Source organism: Thalia democratica, chromosome 3 (assembly GCF_965202585.1).
Source record: "Thalia democratica chromosome 3, ktThaDemo2.hap1.1, whole genome shotgun sequence".
Lineage (NCBI taxonomy): Eukaryota > Metazoa > Chordata > Thaliacea > Salpida > Salpidae > Thalia > Thalia democratica.
The window spans coordinates 80,677,351-80,695,413 of NC_139167.1; the positions used below are offsets into that span (position 1 = coordinate 80,677,351).

General features: G+C 25.8%; 1 protein-coding gene across 1 annotated transcript; it reads right to left on the reverse strand.

Moving 5' to 3' along the window:
* Window positions 1–991: 991 nt before the first annotated feature.
* Window positions 992–16,632, reverse strand: LOC145831399 (sodium- and chloride-dependent GABA transporter 2-like). The gene is made up of 14 exons (XM_082938652.1): window positions 16,516–16,632; window positions 15,874–15,980; window positions 12,276–12,406; window positions 11,410–11,533; window positions 10,958–11,066; window positions 10,514–10,652; window positions 9,074–9,208; window positions 8,723–8,826; window positions 7,791–7,915; window positions 6,031–6,143; window positions 5,437–5,565; window positions 4,924–5,127; window positions 2,426–2,593; window positions 992–1,525 (listed from the first exon to the last, which is right to left on the reverse strand). Exons 1-14 carry the CDS (start codon window positions 16,587–16,589, stop codon window positions 1,418–1,420), a joined length of 1,770 nt encoding a protein of 589 aa, XP_082794778.1. The 5' UTR covers window positions 16,590–16,632; the 3' UTR covers window positions 992–1,417.
* Between the last annotated feature and the right edge of the window lie 1,431 nt (window positions 16,633–18,063).

Here is an 18,063-nt window from a genome sequence, read left to right on the forward strand (position 1 = left end):
AAAAATGTAAATTATGATTAAAACTAAACAACTCAGCACTCAAAAGTTTTTAAAATTAATATATAGAAACAACATAATGTCTAGTAACCTCTTGGTTAAAACATCAAAATTGTTCAAAAAAAATTATTATTTTCTCTTACTAAAATTAAGGGTAAAAATTGTCAGACGTTTATACTTTTATGTTTTGCTATATAACAACACATCTATCTTTTTGATTATTTGAGAAGAAATATGATTACGTCAGGAAAAAAACATAGTATTTATATTTTTATTCAAAAAAATTTCGCAATGTAAAAAACAATTCCCGATATCTCTACGATAAATCATTTCAAATATACTCAAAAATTACTGAACAGAAATTTCTTTTTTTTATAACAAATAAAATAATTCTGTGATATCAAGTCAACGGTATTTCAACTTTTAATAAAAAGTCAAAAACTTGTGACAGTTAAAAACGATATAAAAAATATAAAAATATTGTTAAACCTAGAACTTAAAGTATAAAAATAAGTTTGAAAATCTTAATAAATTATTTATTTAAAAATTAAAAACAAGCAGGTGTATAATAAAAGAATTGAATAAAGTAAAGTTTAAACTTTTACTGACTAATAAAATGTTATAGTTTTTACACTGATAAAGTTTATTATACAAAGTTGCAACCTTAGTAAATGAATAAAAACGCACAGAATTTAGAAAGAAAAAGAACTTATAAAGTAAAACAACATCAACTTAAAATCACTACATCAATTTCGAATTTTCAAATTCTTGGTTGAACAAAAATTTACTACTGTATTTAACGACACTAGAAACTAAACTATAAAAATTTAATTTTAGAACAATATTTGGTTTCAAAATTTAAAAGTATCTAATACGCAACGAGTCTTCTTGAATTAATTTTTTGAAAAGCTTGAAAACAGAGTTGAAGTTATAAATAAAACAACAACTAACCTAAAACTTGAACATCTGTGTTTTATGTTAAAAAAAAAGGAAATTTTAATTAGTAAAAAACAATTAGATTAAATTAGTATTTTGCTGCATGTTACACTATTTGTAGTTGTGTATTGAAACTAAGAAATATGCATGAATAAAACTAATAAAGTTTTTTTAGTATGTACAGTAAATTTAAAGTACAAACAGCATACCTTTATCATTCATAGCAGAAAAATTTTATTAAAGTAAAGCAGAGCTAAAATGTGATAGATATTTTTCATGTATGCTTTACTCTACTTCGACAAATAAAAATACAGTTACTTGCGTAAAACAAAACTTTAAGTACATCAAAAACAGTGGGCTATTTTATTATAACTTACAAACCACAACTGTTTTGTAGAATACCTATTTGCAAAGCTGTATGCTAAATAAAAATGTATTAAGCTAAAACGTTTATAAGCAGAACTATTCATAAAAAAACTTATGTTCATACATTCTGATCATTTTTGGTCAAAGTGTACATTTCTTCGTTGATTGGCACTTTTTCAACCGGTTCGGGTATTTTCATTCTCGGTCCGCAAATGTGATGTATTCTCTGTTTTTTTATTTGTTGTGGAAAATTTCCAAAAATAAAAGTCAGTCTTGGATAAATAGTAAACCTTATATTTAAAAGAAATAAGCCTACATTTATGTTTAATTGTTTTAATTGTTCAAATTGAAAAAAAAAGTGAATGACATTATAATTTCTATACTTTTTAGTTTTAAATATTTAATTTTGTTATAATTTTGTATTTGTTCTAATATTTTATTTTTAATTTGTATATAATTGCTTTGTTTTTTTTAAATGTTAAACATAAAAAATTAATAATGCTAAATTGCTAACTATTCAAAAACGTTTGTCGGAAATAGCTGTAAACTTGAAAAGGCACAAGAGCACTTAAGTGCATTAACATAACAGTTGTTTGCCAACTTTACTTTATCATATTGCACAACAAACTTGACCTAATATACGTGATTTGCTTCAAACCAATTTAACAAAGCGAAAACAATTGCTTACATACTAACTTTTTATATAAGTTATTCAAGTTTAAAAAATCTAATTATAAGCTAAGAAAGCTTATAATCTTTATGTGCAACTATTTATTTTTAAAGTTTTAGTTAGTATTTTTATCTTTAATTAAAACTAATATGTTAAAAAAGACTTTTTCTTTAGCAATGATCTTTAAAATTAAAGAATATAAATATAAAGAAGAGGATAACGTTTTACAACAACTAAAAAAATCTAAATAAGGTACAGAATATTAACAAATAACACTAGTATTTTATTTAAATGTAAATTATTTATACCTTATTATACTGACATACTATTTTAACAGAAATACAGTTATATATTTTATTTTAGTTTTAACCTAAAAAAACAAAAATAGTTTTATAGTATAAAGTTATTAATTAAAAAGCAGTTATAAAATACTAGAAAAAACAACAAACATCAAACCTCAAAGAAGCTTCCTTGTGCGGTGAAGAACTCGTGAAGTGCCATCAAAGGGACGCACATGATGGAACACAGCGACAAGAACCAGCCGAACAAATTCGCCCACAGCGGGTAATCGTAATCACCCACTGTGAGTGGCTCGTAATTCAACGCGAAGAACACTATCACGAACTGTTTGCAATTAGAATAATTTAGTATATCTAAGTTAATAAGATATTTTAATATAAAGTAATTTTTTTTTAAATACCGAAAGCATTTAGAAAAAATTTAACTTTTTCAATGTGCATATTTATTTAGTATTATAGCGCAAAGAACATTATTACGAACTGTTTGAATCTAAAACAATATGTTAGATTTGATATACTTGATATAGTAATATAGTTTGGCATAGAGTAAGTTTTTCTAATATAAACAAGTTAAGCATTTGTGAAAAAAACATCACTTGTTCCATATGCATACATTTTTAATAGTATAGAACAAAGAACATTATCACGAAATTTTATAAGAATGAAACTTGTAAGTGTAAAACAAGCATAAAAAAAACTGATAGCGTTTGTAATAATGTAAAACAGCCCGTTTTAATACGTTTATGTACTTTAGCTATAATTCAATGTATACTGCAAAGAACAATATGATAAACTGTTAAATTATTTGTTACATAGTTATACTAATATATCTTTTAGTTTGAAAGGTAGTTTGTATAAGTTATTTAAAATAACATTACAATCAAAAGAACTTTTTGTACGCACTAGTATAATTGTTATTCAGTATATTTTAATTATAACTTATTACTACAAAATTAACCAAGAATTATCGATATTAAAAGATTTTAAACCACATCCTGTAAAATTTTGATCATTTGATTTTATTATTGAAGTATTGTAAACAGTTTTTATCTTGAAAAAGCAGCTTTACTAGTAGACAAACATTTAATAATCAAAAACTTTATCAAAAAAAAATTCTACAACTTTACACACCCCTTTGATTTTATTGGTAAATAAAAAGTTGTATAACCAATTCAAACAAACTCAAAAGTCCAATTTTAACAACATGTACTATAAAAACCAAAACTAAATAAAACTATAAATTTCAGACTGTTGCAGACTTTAAGTTTCGTTGCAGCATTTTTAACAAAACAGTATACATAAAAACAATTACTAAGTTAAATTTTTTAATGTTTTAAAGTTTTAAAAACCAAATTGTACTGAAAAGCTATGCACTTTTTTAAATATAGTAAAGATAAAAAATATTTAATGAGAAAATCTTGTAACGATTTTTATCTTCGTTATCTTATTGCTTTTGTATTTTTGAACGGAACTGGTTAAAGTTAAATTCACGTTTTTTATCAACACGAATATATCAAGATAACTTCAATAGTTATTAAGTTTAACAAAACATACACTTCTAATATAAACTAGTTTGTTGCATCCCTTAAGACTTTTTAAGCCTTATTGAATACTTTGTTAGAATTAAGTGTTGTGTAAAATTTAACAAATAAAGTGTTAACATGTTTTCCTTTTCTTTAGATTTGACTTAAATATTTTGGTGACTTACGAACTTTTATAATAAAAGCAAAAATAAAATTAAACTTTAAAACTTAAAGCTAATCTTAATAATAAATAACTAAGCATGTACACAGACTTGTTTAGAGAAAATAAAAATAATCCATAAGTTTTAAGAAAAGTTTTCAATAAAACGTTTGTAAAAACTAACAAGGGTAACAATTAAGTTGGTAAATCGAATGCAGTATTGTAATACTATCAGTTTTTTTAACTTTGCTATGTTGTTAAACTTTTAAACGAAAACATAACTAATAACCATTACAAGATAAGTAATAAAGTTTCTGACTTAAATAGTTATTGAAAACCAAAACTTTTATTAATTAAACTGTTTTTCCTCAAGTAAAACAGTGGTAAATTTTAAAAATTCGATCATAAAATGGTAAGCTTACTACTAATGGAAATATTAAAAAAACAAGCTGTTGTTGTTAAGTTTTAAAAGACCTTTAAAAGCTTATTTCTACTATTAATATTAGGCAACGAATTTTATAACTAAGTTAAAAAAAAACCCAAACCGTAAATTTATTATTACGAAATCGAAACATACTGAAGATTTTAATTTCTGCAGATAATGAACTTTTAAATTTGAGTTATCTTGTACTACTTATATGTTAGTTTTATGCACAAGCATTTAAAATTAATAATTGAAAAATGATGTGCACTAGTATCAACAAACTTTACTTATAGCTTTATCTAGTAAATAAATCTTATTAAAATATTTTTTATCTTGCTTTTTTTACTAGTAACAGTTTATTACACGCATCTAATCTAACAATCTTAGTGCAATTTTGTGCACTCGTGCAATTTTGACCCGTTTCCAAATTACGTAGTTAAGTTGATTAATGAAAAAATAAAAACATATATTTTGTAGCTTGTAGACAATACAAAACTAATCAAAAAAAAAATTAAACTGGTTTTTAAATCAAATAGTAAAAAACTCACAAAAGTGACGAGGGGTGTGGCGAATTTAATGCAGTATTTCAAATAAATGCTCGGGTTGTACCCGATCATCTCCCTGACAACGGAGTAGTAGTTTCTCGCCCCGAACACCCATCCCACCCCGATCGACTGCCACATGACCAACCACAACAGGGAAATTCCCCCGCAAGCATAGTTGTTGAATATCTCGAATATGTAAATTCCTCCCTGCGGTGGGTAATGTTTGAATATTTTTTAAATTAAAAATAATATTGTATTATAACTTTGTCTTTTCTTACAAATAAATAATATAACTAAAAGTCATGAAATTTATTTTTTAATAAAAAGTCATAAAAAGTCAGCTCAAAGATTAAATTTAAAAAAATACTCTTAAAGAGTAGACTTCTAAAGAAATATAAGATTACAGGAGTGTATAGATTTAACTTGGATATAACCGAAAACATATGAAAAAATACTCAAACAATTAATATAAACCGACTTTGATTTATTTCGTTTTAAAAGCGAGATAAAACTAACAGGAGTGACGAACAAAAGTCCAATGCAGAACATTATGAGGCAAACAATTCCGACAAATATCTTCTTGTTGTTGCGGCACCACGGAATTTTGTCGTAAAACAAGCACAAACCTCCTTCCAAGCAGCAGAACTGTTTGTAGTTTGTAATTTTTTTTTACTTATTTTATATTTTTTATTTTTTGTAACGAAGTTATTTGATTCTTGTTTACATAATTGCATATTTTGCAACGTAAAATAATGTTTTTTATGATTTTTTATTTTTAAAAACAAACCAAATATCAAGCTTTAAGCTTTTATGGATACATAAACACTCATAGCTTGCTGTTGTATAGAACATTAAGACTAAAGCGTGTCTAAACTTTAATTTTCTAAGATAGCTGGTGCCCTCAATAGTATCTAGATCTAACATATAATGTTACAAAGCAAACTTAATCCCTTTTACTTATGAACTTATATACAATTAATCACTAATTTTACTATTAAAAAGTGTTATGGGACAAAGGTTAAAGAAGACAAATATAAAAATATAGTTTTTAAATACATGTTGTCGACTTATTTTTTATAAGCAAGTTTTTTATTTTCAAACAAAACCAACCTGGCTATCAACGGCGAGTAGCAGCAACATCAGAAAGAAGCATCCGTTCCAAAATTGTGGGAGGGGCATCAGTGATAGCGCTGTCGGGTAAGCTATGAACGCAAGTCCAGGTCCTATATGTTAGGTGGTAATGTTAGATAAGTATTTATAATAGTAAGATTGGATTCAGTTGAGAATCAATAAATTTAGGTATAAAAGTTAGACCACAAAAGATTAAAAAAAGGTTTTATTTTAAATTAATTAAGATCGTGAACTTAAAAATAAATGTTGAGTGTTATTTCATTAAGCTGTTTAGTTTTTTGAACACTTTAAACAACTATTAAGCTTTTTGGTTTTACAAAAATCTATGCTTTTTTGATAAGAGAATTAAAAACAAATACTTTAAAAAACAAAGAAAAACATTGGCAAGAAGTTGCAATATCAGTATGTCCTTTAGAAAAAACTAAAGCTTTCATTCAATACAACTTTTATGTTTCAAAATATTGTTTTTTCTAAATTCAGACTAAAAATGTCATATTTTTGAATAACGTAAAAAAAAGTTTAAAAATATTTGTTTTTTATAATGAAACAGCAACTGCAGCATTTACGTTAGCAAAAAATAGGTTGAAGAAAAAAGCTTAATATTAAAAAAATACAAGACTTATTTTGTCAAAGCTATCCAAGTTAAAAAATTATTCAAGTTAAAGAAAGTTTAAGTTATATGAAAAAATAATCTTCTTTGATGTAAACTAATAAATCAAAATTCTATTAAAGAAGCTTTTGAATAAAAAAATTTAAAGTAAAAAAAAATTAAAGAAAAACATAAATTAATACAAGTGCAAGCGTTCGTATAAGCACATAGTAAACATACAAACTAATAAAAATTAATAAAACAAGTATTACAATTACGAAGAATACCTCCTTCTCTGCCGATTGCCGCAACTCGTTTTATTGTGACTTGAATCACTATAATGTTTGAGTTTTGGCACCTCTGCTAAGCATCTGTGTTTGGGATGGGAAAAAATACATTGGTTAAATCATAAGCTAAATTGCGTTTTTTCAATTATAATCAACATTGCGGTACAAATTATACACAAGCTATTTCAGGCATGGTAAGTTGCTTTTTTTGCAAAGTTTAATGTTCTTAAACCTAAGGTTTACAAACCATCATTAATAGGTTTTAAAAAGAATTATTTTTAGTAGTTTTGAAAAGAACTCGGATTGATAAAATGATATTATTTTACAACCTTTAAATACGTCTCATATTTAGCTGCTATTATTTAGAAACATATCGGTAACAACCAATAATTATAAAAAATTAAACAATTAAATTAACCAATTTATTATGTTGATTAATTACTATCAATGTGACATTGAAATAGTTGTGTTTTAAAACATGTAAAATTTGTTATAAAAAACCCAAAAATTACGTTTTTTCTCTGCACTCCTGATTTTACCATGCCTGAAACTAAAGTGATGCTCAGTTAGACTTTGAAAATTGCAATTTTCCAAAATACAATAAGAGAGTGTTTTAGTTTCATTTTAGTTTTAATTACGTCAAAAAAACTTGCAAATTTACAAATCATCAAGACCTTGCATTTAAACAATCAAATTGTAGTAACTATTATAGTCGATAAGTAAAGACAAAAAACTGTTATTTTTCAAAATTTCTCATATTACAGATTAAAATTCAAACGCTTTCAAAGCCCAACCAATCACCGCTTCAATAATTTCATTTCAATAGAAGGTGCAAAATAATAAACAGAAAAATTTAAATTTACCCGATTTAACGACATTTTTCACAGTGGTATCCAAAACGTGAGCCATATTTCCTAATATGGAAAATATGGCAAACCCGCCAACGAATGACGTCAGCGAACAAGAAACTGACAAATAGAATGTTCTCCTGTTGTTAACAAATCGTTATAGAAAATATTTAAAATATTTTAATACTTTATTTAGTTGTTATTATGCCAATTAGATTTTAATAAAACAAGTTTGAAAAACTTTCAAACTTAATATCTGCTACTAGTAAACGTGTTTCAAACCAGTCTTATTTGTACTTAAGGACTAGCTTAATTCAATGTGTGTCTACTTAAAGATTTAAGTACTTTTAATTTTTATGTTGCATAAATTTCATAGTAGACTTTATTTAATCTTAATAAGTATAGATTTATTATAAAAAGTTAATTTTTGCTAGTAGTTAATAAAATTGATTAGTATGTTTTTAATTAAAGCATTGTAACTTGTAACAAACGCTTCATGAAAATTTTCAACCTTTGTTATTATGATGGTATTTGTTAACTAAAAAAACAAACAAATAACTGATTAGTAAGTAAATAAGTTATCATTGTTTGTGTTTAACATCAAGCCTCCAAAATAAATAAATTTTGAGTTCATATCACACTGCTTAATACTCCTTTGTTTTTCAAAATACTTTAAAAAGGGTAAACAATAATACTTTTTTGATTTGTAGATAGGTTTATAAAATAAAGTGTTGCTTTTAAAACACTTACTCATTTTATTTAAAAGATATAAAAAATAAAGGTTTAATTACAAAAAATATAAATTTTAAAAACGTTGGTATATAAGCTTTTGTTACAAAAAATGTATAATAATGTTAATAACTGTTGCTATACTAACTTTAAAAGGGGATTACAAAAACTTGTAAAATCATGATTAGTTTCGATAAGTTATCAATGACATATCTCACTTGTAACAGTCGCTGTTGAAAGGACTGTAACTGCCGTAAGCCACAAGCACTGCGAAACAGATGCAGTAAGAAAAGCAAACTTGACTTCCCGCCATAACCCATACCTGGACGTTGTAAATAATAAGAAAAAATAGAAAAAGTTTAAGATTGGTGGTAATTTGTGTTATTAAATTGTTACTCGGTTAAGTCTATTTTTAATAGAGTTTTAACAAGTAAATTACAAAAATTTAAATTTTACTATGTTATTAAAATGTGTCTATAACAACAATATTTTAAACTGGAATTTAATTAAACAACTATTTAATATTAAACTAAATTTTGTTTTTTTGAAACATTTATTAATTCACACACCTTAGGTTGAGCAAGTTGGCTGATGTTTGGTTTCAAATAAAAACTGATTCCTTCCATCGCCCCAGGTAAGGTGCATCCCCTCACCAGCAAGATTGCCAAGGTGACGAATGGAAACAAAGATGTGAAATACACTACCTGAGAGTAAGGTTAGTTTAGATACACTACATATGAACAATTTGCATTGGAATACACTACCTATGAATAAGTTGCATTGAAATAAACTACCTGCAAATAAGTAGAATTGAAGTACACTACATATGAAAAACTTGCATTGAAATACACTACCTATAAATAAGTTGCATTTAAAGGGACACGTTCAAAAACCACCCGCGTTCAAAATCCACTCGATCAAATTCGAGAACCGCTTACCGATCGAGGGTAAGGGTTAGGGGTAACAGTTGTAGTGAAAAATTAATAAAAAATAAATAAATAAATAAAGCAAAAATATATACAAAATAAGTTGAAAATAAAGAAAAAAAAACCGGGTGGATTTTGAACGTGGGTGTTTTGATCGGGTGGATTTTGAAAGTATAACCATTGAAATACACTACCTACAAATAATTTGTATTGTTAGTTGTGTTTAAGGTTTAGTTGTTGTAAACTGTCAAGGTTATACTTTTAGTCCTAAAATGAACAATTGGTACGTTTCTGCAAATCTACAGAAACGTATACTTATATGCAAAAAAAAAAACTACTTGCTTTTATTTCAGCTTAAAATACTCTGCTTTCTTAGCTTTAAGTATTCATTTAAACTTGGTTAGTTATGCTCTCCTGAGAGATATTTCCGACATGTATGCACTCTCTAGCATTTTTAGTGTCGTAAATATAAAACGAATTTAATAAACCCAAATTGTAATATTTAGTGCGTTGAAGCTTTATTTTGACAAAAAACTGCATTGAAAATTTGATTCTAATGGAAGCTGAAGTTTTAAAAATCAAAATTATACAACTTTATGTTACAAAAATTAGCACAACTTGTTGTTACTATTGAATATGTTAAATGTTTGATTTTGAAGGCAATATAAATGTTTTTGAGTTAAATTGTGATTTTCTTATACTTATTTTTAATGAATGTTTTCCGGGACATAAGTGGCAACACATTAAAAGTCATAGGGGGTGTGAAGCAAAATAAATTGCCTTGTATACAGTTATAACTCGTACTTTAACATTCCATTTTTGATTTATTAACATTACTGCATAGTTTAAGATTAAATACAATAACATTAGAGGTAGTTTAAGTTGCTGTGTTCCCGCTAGAACGTTATCACGGGTCAATTCAGATGTTTTAATTTCTATAGATTCGTAACTTTTTTGAGCTAGCTACGTCCCTGCTGCACTATAACACAATTTTTTAAACTACAACGTTTTTAAAATTTTATTGCACATTTCATTGATACTTTTGTACAACAATTAAAAACGTTTACAAATTCAGCAGCATACTTTTCCTGTAGACTTGACGCCTTTGTAGATGCAAAAGTAGATGATGATCCACGAAGCCAGCATGCACAATATCATTGGCCAGTTGTCAAGTCCTCCGATATCCTTTAATCCGTTCGAAGATCTCCTCAGTACGAATTTTCTGTTTTTAATTATTATCAGAAATGGTTTTATAACTAACAAGTGTTAGCAATGGTGGAATCTTTTTAGTATATTGTTTTGAAATCGTGCTTATATTAAGTAGTCCAACCTTTTTTTGTAGTAAGAATTTGTTTTTGGGTTATTTTTTTAACTTTATAGTAATTAAGTAATACTCCTTTTTATCAGTAAAGTTGTAAAAATGTGTCAGAAAAGCTTTTAAAATTAAGAGATGACTCTTTTAACACTTCAAAAATGATAAATTTGTTACGTGCGAAACATTTTATTTTATACAACACAAGAACTAACTCCCAGAATTCAGTGATCGGCAGCGAAACGTTGTTGTTGTCAAATCCGGTGAAATTTCTCGTCATTGCTTCTTCGTAGGTTATACAAGAATTAGTGTTGAACCAATGACCTTGGGTTATAGAGTAATTGATTATGTATAATAATGCAAATATAAACTAGCTAAAAATAGGTAAATTTTATTATATAAACTCATATACTGATTGGATTTAGAGTTTGAACATTTTTTATGAAACAAAAAGAAAACTAAAAGTCAAACTTAATCTAATCATAGATAAAAAAAATAGTTTCTTCGTCTAAGCTTTTCAACAACTTAAATAAGTTTTCACCAAAAACATTACAAAACTTAAACTACATGAAAAACAAATCGTTGATACTTTTTACTTATCCCGTAGCAAAGCTTTACCAAAAAAAAAGTTCATTTCATGTTTACAAAATTAGTCAACAAAACTGACCACACTTCATCCAGGGCAGTTCATATTGAAACACGTGAACGAAATAGTTGAGCGCCCAAGCCATCACTGTGATGTAATAAAGCGATGAAAACATCGTGATGAACCCAGATCCCAATCCCACTCCCTTGTGAATTTAATTATATATTTTATTCTTAATATTTATTCAAAACTTTAATGAAGATTATTTAAAGTTTGAATTTAAAATTGATAAAGACTTAAGTTGTTAAATCTTTTTATATTAACTAAAACTAATATATTTTACGTTATATAGTGGTTTGTCTTAAGTAAAAAAAGATTGTTCTATTTGCTGAAATGTTTACTGAAATGCTTATTTGTATTTTATATTACAAAATGTTATAATATACAAATTTTCTTACATCGAAGTTTAAATGTACAAGTAAACAAAAATTGTTGTTTAACATTTTATAACGTCGCATCATTGCATAAAATCTCTTGACTTCGTAATTTATACCATATAAACACAATTGATTGTACATTTAAGTAGAAAAAGCTTGATAAAATAAACTTAAACGCGAATATAAATTTAACATTAGCATATTTGCGATACCTTCATTCTAATAAAACTTTATTATATTCTATATCAAAACTAAATATAACTAAAATGAAGTGTATAGTAAACAACATTAAACCTTCATAACATGAACATATTCAGCTTTTAAAAAGTAATAAAATACTAATTCCAGTTAATTTAATGTCAATATGACATAACAAGCCAAACTTTAAAACGAACACAATTCAAGTTGAAATATATTTACGATAGTTACTTTTTGTTATATAATTTTTTAAAGTTTCTTGAAAATATTGTTTTATTAAAACTGCAGAAATTTCATAACTAAACTACAAACCTTCATAACAGGAGCAAGCACCCACGCGTCCATTGCGCCCCTTCTGGTGAACTGACCCATGGAAGTTTCGAGGAAAAACATGGGAAAACCGACAATCAGCACGAATACCAGGTACGGAATGAGGAAGGCACCTGTGAAATATTGTTTGGTAAATAATAGTAATATTAATAAATAATAAAACACTCGCTTAGTTGTTATTAAAACTCTAATAATTTTCTATTTTCATGTAGATAACTCATTTCGGTTCTATTGAGAACAGTAAAAAGCATTAAAAATCATTGTTTAAATAGAAAGTAGATCAAATTTTTAGAATTTTTTTTAAAGCAAAGATTTTTTTTATTTGTCTTTCTTTTTTGCGGTTCGTTTTAGGGCGTGCATGTAAAAGTAGATGGCTAAATATTTACTCATTGTAGCGCCGGTTTTCACATGAGTCAAATATTTGCTCACAAGTTCGATGGTTAAAATATCACATGTAGTAAGCAGACATGTAGTAGGCAAACAAATAATGTTTGAAACATCGTACTGAGGTAAGTTGTAAACCCTTAATAATACAAAACTAGTTGTCATTTGTTTTGTTTATACACTTAGATCTTTTTTAATGTTTTTTTTTTGTTTTTGACTGTAGGATGCTACCCTTATAAAATAATCCTAAAGTTAGAACTAAAAATGAATACTAGGAAATACTTATATTTAATTTTTCGTTTCAAGATAATTTTAAAATAAATTAATATTCTTACAGATTCTTACTAAAAAGCATTTTGCTTTTATATTTAAGACAGTATACATCAATAATTTTAATAAAATAAATAAAAGTAACTTCTTTAAAAAACTTTTAAAGTTTTTAAAATGTTTATTATTTTTTATACTTATTTGAATTGTATGAGAGTTAAAAACGTTTTTTATTAAAAAAAGGGGCTATAAAATAAAGTCAAAAGTTTAGATTTATAAAACTTTGCTACTTTGACTTAACTTGTGGCATATATCGTGAGATAAGTTAACTACCTCTGCGGTATATTTCGACATGTATTGCAACTATTTAGTTAACTTTAGATCATTGACTGTTGGCTTTTTTTTTGAGCATTTGAAGTTTTTTACCAGTCCATAAAAAAATGCTTTTATTTGCACACTTCTGTTTGATTTCGTCATGTTGTTGAAATATATTTACGACTATTTGAATGAAAAATGTTGGTAAAAGTTTAATTGCCGAAATTTTACGTGGTGTTATAATTTTACTTGTTTTTCCAAACTGTTTTCTAACTGAATTAAATGTTTTATAAATTTTTTATTTTTTTTATTTCAATATTTATTATTTTTAATAGATTAATAATCCAAGATTTAGACTTTTTCAAAGTTAAGCATTAAAAATAATCTATAAACTACTTTTCACGGTTAAATTACAACTTTAAAATTAAAAAAATAAAAATACACAAATGTAAACGTTACAGTATAGAAATACAGGAAATAATTTTTTACAAAGTTTTGACAAGTTAGTAAAAAACAATGGTGAGAAATAAAATTAACTTCCCACCCTTGAGATTTTCAAAGAGTTTAATTTAACACCGAATCTATAATTTATACTTATAACTTTTCATTGAAAGGCAAAAGGTTTCTTGATTTCTTTTAAACTTATATAAACCACGTTTACTATTATTCATAGTTACAAAAATACAAATTTTTGTGTAAATAGAAGTAAATGTTGTCTAACACTTTGAAAACAAAAACTTTGTATACATTGTTAAAGTTTTCATTTTCACAGCCATTATATGTATGTATAATCAAACAAATACAAATTATAATTTTAAATTGGCTTACTTTTATACTCTTTTAATTCAAGTTAGTTCTTTTATTTTAAGAAGTAAAACACATAATTCGTCGGAAATAATTTTGTTAGACATACTAAAAACGAATTAACATATGATTAGTTTAATAAATAGAAAAAAACATCATAAGATTTCTGAACTTTTAAACTCGCTTTGACCTTAACTTTAGTAATACATTACAGAAATTGTTTTTATGAAAAGTTAGTAATAAAGCGTGTGCAAATGATATATTAATCAAGATTAAAACTTTCTCTTACCTTATGACTAGAGAAAATTTTTGCTTATCAACAAAATTTTGAATTGCGCAAACACAACTGTGAACATCAGATATTATCGGTATGCATCTTAATAAAGTTAAAATATTTTTCTCTTCAAACCAATAAGAGCTGATTAATTTAAGAAATAAACACAAATATATTTAAAGTTCAAAATTGTTTAAACTTAGCCAGACCACAAGTTTAATATTTATTACAGAAATTGTTTTTCATGACAAGTTAATAATGAAACGTGTGCAAGTGATATATTAATCAAAATTAAAACTTTATTTTAAAACGATATGACTAGATAAATTATTTGCTTATCAACGAAGTTTTGATATCGGGCTAAAAATAATTGTCAGTATCAGATATTATCATCCAAGTTTCTGATGAACTTTTTCAAAGCGTACTTTTAAAGTATTGCTAAAACTTTTTGATGATAAACATTTTTATCTTCAAAGTTAAGCAGCAAATATGATTGCATTTTCAACGTTTGTTTTGCTTATTTGAACAGTTTGTGGGTGAAAGTTTAGTATGTTTTGTATGTTCTGCACGTACAAACTAAAGAAATTTACATATAGATCTGGATTAAGCAACACGGAGCTTAATATTAACGGAAAAATTGTTTGTTTTTATTTATAAATTAGCAATAACGTTTTCTACTTTGATTTAAAAAAAGCTATTCGATACATTTAAAGGTGTTAAATTAACTATATTTATACAGTAAGTAGTTAGATTTAGCTATAACCTAAACTTACTTTTAGAAGTGTTTTAAAGCTGTACAATGTTTTGATTTTAAAATTAATGTTAAATACGAAAGCGTAAAAAGTTTATAACTACTTTCAAGAATTTTTATCAATAATTGGTTCACAGTTGACGTAATAAAGGAGTCTATTTTTTGTAAAATACTTCAAGGCGTTTCTTGCTTTAATTATAATCTTAGTAAAATCAATATTTCAAAATACTTGAAAAAAGTTTTCCGTACACGATACTGAGCCAAAACATTTAAAAAAAGCTTAAAGGCCAGAGGTTAAAATATTTTTCTGGGACAAAAGTACAAAAATACTTTAGAGCAGCTACATATATTTAGAATTAAATAATATTTTTACTTAAACATAGTTTTAGTTGATCAAACCTGTAAGTATTAAAATAAAGGCTAAAAACAATTTTAGTAAAGACGAACGACAACGAATAAAACCGGTAGTTTTTGAAAAAAAAGATGTTTAAAGAATAATAACGTTTAAAACAACAAAGGCAAAAATGTTACTTTTATTAAAAAAATTAATTGAAGAGCACCTGCTAACGTACTCGTACGTTTAATAAAAAAGAAGCAAGAAGCCAAAATATATATTTTGTTTTTCAACAAGATTATAAAAAAAATACCAATAAAGCATATCACCGCCACTATACAAATTTTAACTATTTTATATGATGTTTAACGCTGTTGTATTTTATATGGCGTGTAATAACTTATAAAACAAAATAGTGTATACTATAAAATAATCAATAAAGTTCACTCACCACCACCATACTCGTACGTTATGTAGGGAAATCTCCAAATATTCCCCAAACCGATAACGCAGCCCAGCGCCGACAAAAACGTTTCCGCCTTGTTCTTCCAAGCCTCTCTGTTGATGATACGTTATTAAAACTTAATTTTTTTTATACTTTTTAAATGATTTTTTAGTATTTTTAAAAAGTTTAAAGCTACTAAAATAAAGATTAAATGTTTAAAGAAGCCTCTCTGTGTTATCTATATGTGAATAATGTGAAGTAAACTTTTGAGAGTTTCATCGAGTATTTTTGTTTAAATATTTTTTAAAGACTAAACTTTGAAAGTATTCATGATTTGGAATTATTAGATTAATTACGTCATAATCATATCTAGATTGCTTAAGCAACTTATTAAGAAAAAACTTTATAAGCTGTCTAGATCATTATTTACATGACTGCTGAAGTAAGCTAACTTTTATTTTTGATACTTTTTTAAAAACGCACTAGGTCATCAAAATTTTTCTAAATTTTTTGTTTTGCCTTTCACCTATGTGTTTTAAATTTTTCTAAAAGAAAAATATTCTATCTAGCTTGAAGTTTAGAAAAGCAGTTTAAAGTTTAACCTTCAATGTGGTAAAAAAAACTTTAGTTTTGTATTTTTTCGCATACCTGGTTTCAAATTGGGTACTTTCCGAAGAAAACTCGCCTGAAGAGACCAAAAATTTTTCTTTTTTCTCCTCCATAATATTGTCAAAAAAGCGTATTTTAAGAAGTATTTAAATTTCTGTAATTAAATATTTTATTTTAGCTATCTAATGTGAAAAACTAAGCAACAATTTTTAAACATTATTAATAAATTAAAGATTTCTATAAATTAAGTTTTGTTAGTATTAATCATATGTTTTAATATTATGCAACATTCATCTACTTTTATCAAAAAGAAATATCGCGTTGTTCTATAAACTATTAAAGATATCTATGTGAAAAGTTAAACTTTCCTTATTACACTACCACGAACTCTGGAATTCTTTTCAAGTTTTTACAAACTAATTAGCTAAAAAGAATAATTACTCACAATTAATTGTTGACTAGCCTTTGCTTCAAAAAGTATAAAAACTTAAAACTTTCTTTAATAAATTGCTCAAAATAGTTTTCAAAACTTACGTTTACTTAAAGATGACTTCAAACAAAAAAGTCGAATTTACTTTTAGGTTTAGGAAAATTTAATATAAATAAAAAATACTTAAAACTTTACACGCGTGTAAACTTATTTAAAAACCACTCTCTGTTTCTTTCAAAGTCTGTATTACAAACCATGTGTAAATAAATTGTTGTTTTCTATACTTTTTTTCAAATTTAATCCTTGCAACCGGATTAAAGTTGTTTGTTCTATAATGTTACATTTTATAAACACAAAATTAATATTAGTTAAAACTACTTATAACTATTAGTGATATCTTTTGCTATCAAATATACTAATTAAATTTTATCATAACTGTGATAAAGTAGAAATATAACTGTTCTATGCTTCGACCATAACAAAAATTTAGCAAAAGTCACCACCAAATGTATTTATTACTCAACACAAGAGAAATCAAATATTTGTTTACAGTGAAAAAAGCAATGGCTGTAAACTGGTGACTCACAATACCTGCCTACACATTCGTTTTGACCAATCGTAATCTTGTTTTCTCATCTAAACACTTTCTGTGCGTAGTTGTATTTTAACTATTTGCAAAAACAAATTAAAGTGATGTTAGAATGATCTCGTTTTTACTAAGCAATAAAGTGTTGTAGATGACAACCTAAAATGTTTATTTCGGAATTTAGTTTGTTACTCGAACATAATGATCAAATAGTTAGCTTTGTATACATTACTAATTGTAAAACTCTTAGCTGATAACATATACTCTGGATACTATAAATATAGATTGTGTATTATATTAAGCAATTTAAATTGTCACAACATTTTCAAACGTTCACTCATCTTACAAATACGCTTATGTAGGTATTTTATCATTTACTTTGAAGTTAAATAGTTAGGGTCAGCTTTTTTCTTGTTTTTACAAAACTGCTTACTTAGATAGAAAGTATTTGTTTTTTTTTAAGTAAACTATTTTTTTGCTAATTATTCGAAAACTCCATACTTTTTTCAAGTAAATGTACAATAAGCTTTATAATTAATCTTCTTTTTGGTAATTAATAAAAACACATGAC

What these genes read in the sequence shown, in the direction of transcription:
- LOC145831399 (XM_082938652.1), bottom strand. Translation starts at nt 16,589, where the DNA reads ATGGAGGAGAAAAAAGAAAAATTTTTGGTCTCTTCAGGCGAGTTTTCT. An exon ending in ACTGCCCTGGATGAAGTGTG is followed by an intron (nt 11,067 to 11,409) that starts GTCAGTTTTGTT and finishes CTATAACCCAAG; the next exon opens with GTCATTGGTTCAACACTAAT. An exon ending in CCGATCACTGAATTCTGGGA is followed by an intron (nt 10,653 to 10,957) that starts GTTAGTTCTTGT and finishes AATTAAAAACAG; the next exon opens with AAAATTCGTACTGAGGAGAT.